Below are 10,836 nucleotides of genomic sequence, written 5' to 3'. Positions count from 1 at the left end.
CGAGCCCTCACCGGCAGCCCGCAACCTGCGCGGAAGGGCCGCCCGGGGCTGGCCGGGGGCTCGGCCGGGCAGAGCCTGGAGCTGAAGGACATCTTCATTGCGGTGAAGACCACGAGGAAGTACCACAGAAGCCGGCTGGACTTGCTCCTCCAAACCTGGATCTCCCGGGCGAGGGGACAGGTGAGGCTCCGCCAGGGGCTGGGGCGGCCCGGAGCTGGTCCCTCTGTTTTTCCCGGCAGCTGCTACACTTTCTCACCGAGTTTTTCCTTGCATGTATTAAAAAGATCTTTCCTCGTAAGACTGAGAGAGGTCATCTTTGTTAAAGAGGTCATCCGAACCTACCTCCAAATGAGCTGGTTGTTGATTAAACTCATTGCTGACAATCTGGGGTCTCTGGTCCTAGCAAACGAGCTTGCTGACTTTTGTATCACTGTGCAATAGAAGACATGATAGTGAAAGATCCCTAGTGCTGGTGCATTTAAGCCAATATTTTGGACCAACTAGTTCAACAACTTCAGTTTTTCCATAGAACAATGTAGGATTTCTCTCCTTGTCTGGCAGGGGGTGTGGAACTAGATGATCTTTAAGGTCCCTTCCAACCCAAACCATCCTATAATTCTAAATTAACATAATTTTTGTCCGGCATTTGTGACAGGACAGTGCTACCACCTGGCACTTCCTACCCTGATTCTCATTCTTTCCTTTCACCTTCCTTAACAGCTGTTGACTCCTAGCCAGAGACAGGAGGTCAAGTTGCAGAGGGAAGTGCTTCCAAAAAAGGCAGTTATTCCTATCTGGAAATGTGTTGTCTGTACCCTGAAATGAAAGGAGAGTAGAATCTTGGATGCTTTCCTGAAATTAGAGTCTTCCTGGTTTGCAAAAACTTACCAAAAAGGCAAGGGGGGTGAAGTTGCTGGTGTTCTCTCTACAACCACTCCCCACCCCACTTCCAATGGCTACAGAGAAATAAACTGACAAAACATTCACAATTCTGACTGAAACTGAGCAAAGTAGGAGTTTGTTTCTGAAGTTCTCAAACGTGGACACACTTTTCCCTCAACCCATTTTTGTCTCTCACAGACGTTTATATTCACAGACTGGGAAGATCGGGAGCTGCGCCTGAAAGCAGGTGAGCTGTGCGCAGGTGTGTGCTGCCTGACGGGGTTTGGGCCTGCTTTCCCTAGAAGTCCTTAATTCATGCTGCACAAGCAATTAGGAGAGTTAAGATGCAGAAAATGGAGAATGTGCTGTTCCTACTTAGCACCTGGAACTTCTTGAATACTAGGTTCACCCTCAAGCTCCCTTCCTGTGAGCCTCAGTGCCTCTGCTCCAGAGCTGTGTTGGGTGTTCCCTGTGCACAGTCTCACCACTCTGGTTATGTCCCTGCACTCTCACATTTTTATGTGCTCCACAGCTTGCCTGCTATGTGCACAGCCCTGGTCTGCACTTTCCTCCACGTGTGCACCACACACACTTCAGATGTGCAGCATTGGTGCCAGATATGCACTGCTTTTGTAGTCTTTTTTTGGACTACACATGATTCTCAGACCTGGAAAGGCTGATCTTTCTTTTTCTAGGGGATCATTTGATCAACACCAACTGTTCTGCTGTCCATACCCGACAAGCTCTCTGCTGCAAGATGTCTGTGGAATATGATAAATTCCTGGAATCTGGGCAAAAGTAGGTGAAATATGTTGTTCTGATGGACTTTGTTTCTTCTAGTTCTGTGTTCACAGGAAGCTTGAGCAACCTTCTCTGCTCCAGTAAGAAATGTAGCTAAAATGTGGTGATGAGCATAGGGAAGGGAGCACAGCGTGCAGCAGTTTATAAACAAGCATCATCTAAAAGGTGGAAAGGACAATAATCTAAAGGGGGTTATTAACTTCAGCCCCTTTCCAGAATTAGGATCTGTGAGTGCTTTCAGCTTCAAAATTCAGTGATTTAGGACTATGGGAAATGTGTTCTGCACCAAGCCTGAGAGACTAAAGCTTGGCTGTAAATCTGTAACTCGTTTATTTGTCCTTGCTCTGCAGTAACTTCCGTATTTTGTATTGTTTGAAGATGGTTTTGCCATGTGGATGATGACAACTATGTGAACCCTCGGACTCTCCTGCGTCTCTTGTCCGCCTTCTCCCACAGCCAGGATGTCTACGTAGGGCGACCGAGTCTGGATCATCCCATCGAAGCAGCTGACCATGCTCAAAGTGATGGATCAGTAAGAAAACTGCAGTTAGTCTGAGAAACATCCTGACCTTCTAAGCTTTTAAAACATTGAGAGCTTGTAGGATTCCCCCTTAAAAACAAAGGATTTAATCTGCAAACAATGAACCTGGCACTGGTCATTTTCAGAGAGAGGGTGCTAGGTGAAATGAACCTTTGATCTCATATCCTATGCAGAATAGAGTTTTTCTCCTGGGTGGATGTCTGTTTCTCTTCCTTTGCTCATGTATGTTGGTGATCTCACACTGAGGTGAGTAGGGTCTCCCCACATTGATGTTTTCTTTCTCTTTAGTGGTTTTTGGGGAGAATGTCCCAGGTTTTGGGGTTTGGGTTGATTTGTTTTGAGAGCAGTTATGATATTGTCATTGTCTCGAACCAACCTCAGATGGGTAACAAAGGCTCTCTGGAATACAAGGAATTTCAAGCAGTGATTACTAGGTTTTCAAGAAGTTTAAGCAAACTTATCTCAGTTGCAAGATAGGTGTGCTAAAGGACAAATCCTCACCAGGAAGTCAGTTACAAAGCAGCTTTTTAAACAAAACACTGCACAACAAAATAGTCTCCTTGGACATGGGGCCAAGTGACTAATGGACCACCTTTGATTTCCTCAGGAACGCTGAGCTGGCTGTGACCCTTGGCTAGAATAACCAGGGCACACATGGAATTGAGTTGGAGCTGAATTGTAGTTTCCCATTTCATGTGTTGCTACTTCAGTTATGCTAACCTGATGGTTCACCTGCTGTCAGTTTTAAGATAGTTTCCCTTGAGAGAACCGCTAGCTGGACCTCCAGCAGCCTTAAGGAAAAGGAATTAATCTGTAGTCCAGTTCTGACTCAAGTGCAGTATGTGATACCCAACAGAATATCAGGTTTCCTTCCCTGCCTTGACAAATGGAAAAACCTGACTGTTCCTAACTACTGTGTGTTTTTCTTGTTGCTCTTCAGAAGACAACTGTGAAATTCTGGTTTGCCACAGGTGGAGCAGGGTTCTGTATCAGCAGAGGTCTTGCCCTGAAGATGAGTCCCTGGGCCAGGTAAACATTGTTCCTAGCTGAGCTCCATCAATGTGTTTGTTGCCTTTGAAGCACGTTGTCTCCCCTCCTGTGCTCTGTCTCACAGCCTGGGTAATTTCATCAGCACCGCAGAACGGGTGCGTCTCCCTGATGACTGCACCATTGGCTACATCATCGAGGGGCTGCTGGAGGTGAAGCTGCTGCACAGCCCATTGTTCCATTCCCACCTGGAAAACCTGCAGAGACTACAAGGCGAGTCTGTGCTGCAGCAGGTAGGGCTGAGCTTCGTGTCCTGTTCTTACAGTTACCCCTCAGTCTGAACAGAGGGGATATGTTCTGCAGGCTCAGCACTCTACAGCAAAGAGGGATGTCTGCAGACTTGCTCAGGGGTGTGTCCTGTCCAAATCCTTCACTCAGGAAAAAAGGCACACTTTGACTCTAGCCAATTAGGTCATATAGCTGTCCCCTCCTCTGGGGCCAAATACTAAGCCTAAGCATGGTGTTCCCCATCTCCTAAACCCAGACTTTCCATGAGTCACAGCAGCAGTGATGGCAGAACGAGGCAATGTTGAGTTTGCCTGCCAGGTAAGAAAGTATTTGTCTTTGCTTAGCAGTCTCAGTGTTAATTCATGCTATTCAAAAAGACTAGTGTCTCAGCTATAGCAAGTACTTTTTCAATAAGTAAGACATGCGAAATGTTTTATCATTTTTAAGAAAAGTTGTCTGAATTTCAAGAAACTTAATGTTTCTTAGGAAAAATCAAGTAGTCTTTTAATTGCTGTGATACCTTTTTACTTGTGGGCAGCAGATGGCGATGTAAGGCTGTGCAGAAGCTTTGCTGCCTCTTACGTTTGGCAACGAGTGTGGTTTTGCCCTCGAAGACTGCTTGGTGGTATTTTCCTGGCAATTGTATTAGGTAGCAGAAATGCACAGTTGAGGCCAAATTCCAGCGTGATGTAACTTCCTTCATGTCAGTGAATCTCACTGTAGGCTGAATGCAGCCTTTCCCCAGCGAGCATTGTTTCCCTGACACTGTATCAGCTAACCCCAAATCCAGGAAATCTGCAATTAAAAAGATTTATTATCTTGTACCTGGCACCTGAACGTTTCTTAAAACAGTGCTTATGTGGACGAATAGCACTGAACAGGAGTTCAGGGATCTACACGTTGTTGCCAGGTTTGTCACACACAGTCCTTTGCATACCATTTAACATCCACGTTTCCTGTTTTCCCTGTGTGATAAGACAGCACTCCTGCAGACAGCAGGCAGTGTCTGGTGAGGATGAACACTGTTTTTTAGTGAAGGTGCAGATATTAGCAGCATTAATGCCCTTACAAAGCTTACAGTTACAGCTCATATTGTCCTTCATGGCAATGCAACTTCCAGCTCCCTTGTTTATTCTCCTGCTTTGCCTTTAGATGAGCAGTGGTTCCTGAGACAGCTGCCAATGTTGCTTCTGTCAAAACTAATCACTGTTTTTCAAATGTGATCCACCATTCAGATTAGAAAGGAACCTTTTTTTTTCTTCATAGCTCATCATTAATCACACCGTCTCCACTGGTTTTTTGCGTTAGTGTGTTATGATTTCTGAATGTTTATTTACTTTAACAGGTAACTCTAAGTTATGGGGATCCTGAGAACAAACACAATGTTGTGAGTGTGGGAGGAGCATTTGGTCTTCAGCAAGATCCAACCCGGTGAGTATCCACTTCCAAAACAAGATCTCCTGCCTTGCTTATGTTTATCAACTGTAAGAAGATCAAACCCACTAGTGGGGTTATTTTTTCAGTCAGCTCTTGTTGCTGTGCCAAAAGCAGATAGACCCACCCTCTCTGCTCTATGAGACTGCTGCATATTCAGTGCTGGTACTTCCCTTGTATGGAGAATTTCAATTTGATTTTTTTTTTCTTCATAGATTTAAATCTGTCCATTGTCTGCTCTATCCAGACACTATCTGGTGCCCTGCTAAGAAGATGTCATAATCCTTGACCAGTCGTTGACATCTGTATCTTACCTAGTTTGCATAAGACACAAGTTGTGGACTTCTTTGGTTGTTTTTTTCTTCTTCTGGGAGATCACCAGAGTTATCTACAAAGGAGGCAGACAGACTCATTTACAAAAGCAAGAAGGTATGGTTTGTTCAGCTGCAGCCTGGGATATTCTGAGAAGAATCCTTGTTCTTTTGTTCAGTGGCTTTTCATATAACAGCTACAGTCACATGTGTACTAGTCAGTTCACACTTTTGTTGATGTCAAGTGAATCTGTGCTTGGACACATCCTAGGCACATACAGTAGGGAATGATAACATTCTCACTACTGTTAGGGGCTTTTAGAGGCCATTATCTTGAAGCTGGAGCGCTATAGCAGACTGTAGTCCCCATGGTGACAAGAGAGGGGAAGGTTTAACTTGTCTTTCTTGAGAACAGAATTATTTGAGAGTTGCTGTGGCCTGCCATATTAAAACTCCACCTGAGTCTGTTTGTAAGCAACAGAAATCCTGGAATCGCTAGGGTAAACGGGGCTGAAAGCCTTTGTGATGGGAAAACCCTGGGTAAGGGTGAGCTTATTCAGGACTGGATAGGATTTGCTTACTGTGCACATTCTCCCCTATAGTCCTTGTGTACCTCCCATGGAGGTGATTGTCAGACTTCACTCTCTTGCCAACTGAATTGCTGTGGTTGATCAATATGGTGGTCTGCCAAGTCCTTGATATCTAATAAGAGTATTTGCCAGACTAGATGATAATATTTTCCCTGCTTTGCCCACAGTGTGTTGACTGGCTAGGGGAGCACACCCTGTGTCTGGAGCTGTGCTGGATCCTCTGCTGCTGGTGAGGGAGGAGCAATGCTAGATAGCTGTAATGCCCTGAGGAAGGTTTTGATGGTATCTGTTGAGGACCTTTAGTTCTATGACTGTGGTTACTCCACTTCAGCTTCTTCAGGTACTCTCTTGATTACCTAAAGGTCTAGATCAGTGTTTATTTCTACTCTACATCTTAATATTTCAATAAATAGTTCATACAATCACTAAAAGGAGACTGGACTTACACAAAGGCACAAGTTCAGTGCTGTAGCAGTATCATGCCGCTGCTTTTTAAATAAAGCAAGCTTAGTTTTGAAAGTGGACGAGGCTCCATGTTTACTTTTCTGTTAGTCCAGACTTCATGTGCAATCCCTACCTTACATCAAGAAGAGCATAAAAAATTACTTTGCAGAACCACTTTTTACTCTCACAAACTTCATAAAATGCTTGCTGGTTTAGTGCTAGAGTCTGAGACTGAATTAAGGGGAGAAAAATAGAATGACATTGTATAACCTGGGACTATGATTAACAGCTAGAATGCAGACCTAGCAAAACATTCAGATCTCTGAACAGCTGTGCTGAGCTGCACTGGGGGCTGCAGCTGGTTGCTTAACTTCCTGCCAGATGAGAAGTGGTGCCATGTAGGCACATGCCTGCAGTGTGTTTACCTCAGTTCCCTGCACTCAGTTAACACAAACCTTAACACAAATGCTGACACTTACCAGGGTACATTTTCTTCTCTGAATCATTTTAATTAATTCCACTGAGGAGCAAACAAGCTGACTGCTACTTGCTACAGTTCTGCATCTCGTTCTTAAACTTCTTTCCTTCATGTCGGTGAGCAGGAGGCAGGGGAGGAAGGATGTCTGAGGGAATCAGATCTAGTCCAGCTGGCACAGTGGCTGTTCCAGAGCAGGTACCCCTGTAGTACTGACAGGCTGCTTCAGAAAACAGGGGAGGACTTGTGGAATAGTAGGTTGTAGTATGTACTACCTCCTTTATTAATTTGCTTACTGCAACTTGGGCATCTTATGGCTTAATGATCTCTGGAGTTTCCTGGTATCTATAGAAATACTTAAAACAAACAAAAAAAAAGGCAACTCTTAGCAAGTTCTCATTTTCAGCCTCCTCTAGCAGCAAGTTGTGAATTTCATGAGCTCTTGATGGGACTTTATCTTCCAACACCAATTCTGAACTCCTCTGGAGCTTTTCTTCCTCTTCCACTGGTAGCAGCCTCATGACTACCACAGACAGCATGGACTGGGTAGTGATTATGTGACAACGTTTGGATGGCAGCAAAACTGAGAAGCCAGTTTCACACTGTAGTTGCTGGTCACCCTAAGCCAGGTGTGTTCCAGAGGCAGCTTGCTGTAAGCTGGCAGGTTGTTCATTCAACTGGAAAAGGACCATGTTTTCCAGCACAGCAATACAGAACTCTTCAATCAGCTCAAGCTTCTTTAAGGTTTCTTGTGTTGATAACTCAGTAGACTGTGTGGATATATCAGGATGCAGCTCTTTAATCAAACTACTGTCTCATATGTAAAGTGATTCTACAAAATAAATATTTAACTATGCCAAAGGCTGTTTTTGTTATGCTTCTTGATGCATTGTGTACACCAAAAATGGACCATAAACCATGTAAACCAGAAAACTGCAGCCCCTTGTGAGGTTGTTCTGATGCCAGACGGCTCAAAAGCATGGGTTCTGAATGTTTATTTACTTTAACAGGTAACTCTAAGTTATGGGGATCCTGAGAACAAACACAATGTTGTGAGTGTGGGAGGAGCATTTGGTCTTCAGCAAGATCCAACCCGGTGAGTATCCACTTCCAAAACAAGATCTCCTGCCTTGCTTATGTTTATCAACTGTAAGAAGATCAAACCCACTAGTGGGGTTATTTTTTCAGTCAGCTCTTGTTGCTGTGCCAAAAGCAGATAGACCCACCCTCTCTGCTCTATGAGACTGCTGCATATTCAGTGCTGGTACTTCCCTTGTATGGAGAATTTCAATTTGATTTTTTTTTTCTTCATAGATTTAAATCTGTCCATTGTCTGCTCTATCCAGACACTATCTGGTGCCCTGCTAAGAAGATGTCATAATCCTTGACCAGTCGTTGACATCTGTATCTTACCTAGTTTGCATAAGACACAAGTTGTGGACTTCTTTGGTTGTTTTTTTCTTCTTCTGGGAGATCACCAGAGTTATCTACAAAGGAGGCAGACAGACTCATTTACAAAAGCAAGAAGGTATGGTTTGTTCAGCTGCAGCCTGGGATATTCTGAGAAGAATCCTTGTTCTTTTGTTCAGTGGCTTTTCATATAACAGCTACAGTCACATGTGTACTAGTCAGTTCACACTTTTGTTGATGTCAAGTGAATCTGTGCTTGGACACATCCTAGGCACATACAGTAGGGAATGATAACATTCTCACTACTGTTAGGGGCTTTTAGAGGCCATTATCTTGAAGCTGGAGCGCTATAGCAGACTGTAGTCCCCATGGTGACAAGAGAGGGGAAGGTTTAACTTGTCTTTCTTGAGAACAGAATTATTTGAGAGTTGCTGTGGCCTGCCATATTAAAACTCCACCTGAGTCTGTTTGTAAGCAACAGAAATCCTGGAATCGCTAGGGTAAACGGGGCTGAAAGCCTTTGTGATGGGAAAACCCTGGGTAAGGGTGAGCTTATTCAGGACTGGATAGGATTTGCTTACTGTGCACATTCTCCCCTATAGTCCTTGTGTACCTCCCATGGAGGTGATTGTCAGACTTCACTCTCTTGCCAACTGAATTGCTGTGGTTGATCAATATGGTGGTCTGCCAAGTCCTTGATATCTAATAAGAGTATTTGCCAGACTAGATGATAATATTTTCCCTGCTTTGCCCACAGTGTGTTGACTGGCTAGGGGAGCACACCCTGTGTCTGGAGCTGTGCTGGATCCTCTGCTGCTGGTGAGGGAGGAGCAATGCTAGATAGCTGTAATGCCCTGAGGAAGGTTTTGATGGTATCTGTTGAGGACCTTTAGTTCTATGACTGTGGTTACTCCACTTCAGCTTCTTCAGGTACTCTCTTGATTACCTAAAGGTCTAGATCAGTGTTTATTTCTACTCTACATCTTAATATTTCAATAAATAGTTCATACAATCACTAAAAGGAGACTGGACTTACACAAAGGCACAAGTTCAGTGCTGTAGCAGTATCATGCCGCTGCTTTTTAAATAAAGCAAGCTTAGTTTTGAAAGTGGACGAGGCTCCATGTTTACTTTTCTGTTAGTCCAGACTTCATGTGCAATCCCTACCTTACATCAAGAAGAGCATAAAAAATTACTTTGCAGAACCACTTTTTACTCTCACAAACTTCATAAAATGCTTGCTGGTTTAGTGCTAGAGTCTGAGACTGAATTAAGGGGAGAAAAATAGAATGACATTGTATAACCTGGGACTATGATTAACAGCTAGAATGCAGACCTAGCAAAACATTCAGATCTCTGAACAGCTGTGCTGAGCTGCACTGGGGGCTGCAGCTGGTTGCTTAACTTCCTGCCAGATGAGAAGTGGTGCCATGTAGGCACATGCCTGCAGTGTGTTTACCTCAGTTCCCTGCACTCAGTTAACACAAACCTTAACACAAATGCTGACACTTACCAGGGTACATTTTCTTCTCTGAATCATTTTAATTAATTCCACTGAGGAGCAAACAAGCTGACTGCTACTTGCTACAGTTCTGCATCTCGTTCTTAAACTTCTTTCCTTCATGTCGGTGAGCAGGAGGCAGGGGAGGAAGGATGTCTGAGGGAATCAGATCTAGTCCAGCTGGCACAGTGGCTGTTCCAGAGCAGGTACCCCTGTAGTACTGACAGGCTGCTTCAGAAAACAGGGGAGGACTTGTGGAATAGTAGGTTGTAGTATGTACTACCTCCTTTATTAATTTGCTTACTGCAACTTGGGCATCTTATGGCTTAATGATCTCTGGAGTTTCCTGGTATCTATAGAAATACTTAAAACAAACAAAAAAAAAGGCAACTCTTAGCAAGTTCTCATTTTCAGCCTCCTCTAGCAGCAAGTTGTGAATTTCATGAGCTCTTGATGGGACTTTATCTTCCAACACCAATTCTGAACTCCTCTGGAGCTTTTCTTCCTCTTCCACTGGTAGCAGCCTCATGACTACCACAGACAGCATGGACTGGGTAGTGATTATGTGACAACGTTTGGATGGCAGCAAAACTGAGAAGCCAGTTTCACACTGTAGTTGCTGGTCACCCTAAGCCAGGTGTGTTCCAGAGGCAGCTTGCTGTAAGCTGGCAGGTTGTTCATTCAACTGGAAAAGGACCATGTTTTCCAGCACAGCAATACAGAACTCTTCAATCAGCTCAAGCTTCTTTAAGGTTTCTTGTGTTGATAACTCAGTAGACTGTGTGGATATATCAGGATGCAGCTCTTTAATCAAACTACTGTCTCATATGTAAAGTGATTCTACAAAATAAATATTTAACTATGCCAAAGGCTGTTTTTGTTATGCTTCTTGATGCATTGTGTACACCAAAAATGGACCATAAACCATGTAAACCAGAAAACTGCAGCCCCTTGTGAGGTTGTTCTGATGCCAGACGGCTCAAAAGCATGGGAGTTAGATGATGTGCATGCTATACTAAGTATACTATACTAAATATGCCACGGCAGCTCTTTTAAAAAGAGGCCGGCAAGAACCTGTTTTTCTGCGTTCTCTCGCTGTGATACCAAAGAACCAGAGCCAAGGAAATTACTCCCTGTGCCCACCTCTTGCTGGCTGGGCCCCGCCCCGCCAG

General features: G+C 44.1%; 1 protein-coding gene across 1 annotated transcript; it reads left to right on the top strand.

The window, feature by feature from the left end:
• On the top strand, positions 1 to 5,375 carry RFNG (RFNG O-fucosylpeptide 3-beta-N-acetylglucosaminyltransferase; the record flags this gene model as incomplete). Its single annotated transcript, XM_010008697.1, has 8 exons — positions 1 to 180; positions 1,081 to 1,129; positions 1,578 to 1,680; positions 2,062 to 2,215; positions 3,165 to 3,253; positions 3,339 to 3,504; positions 4,845 to 4,930; positions 5,149 to 5,375. Coding segments are annotated over 8 exons (894 nt in total), but the record flags the coding sequence as incomplete, so codon positions are not given.
• Between the last annotated feature and the right edge of the window lie 5,461 nt (positions 5,376 to 10,836).

The sequence above is a fragment of the Chaetura pelagica genome, unplaced genomic scaffold (assembly GCF_000747805.2).
Source record: "Chaetura pelagica isolate M959 unplaced genomic scaffold, ChaPel_1.0 scaffold962, whole genome shotgun sequence".
NCBI classification, from domain to species: Eukaryota; Metazoa; Chordata; class Aves; order Apodiformes; family Apodidae; genus Chaetura; species Chaetura pelagica.
The sequence above is the reverse complement of the archived record's forward strand: the minus strand, read 5'-3'. Positions and strand labels throughout refer to the sequence as shown.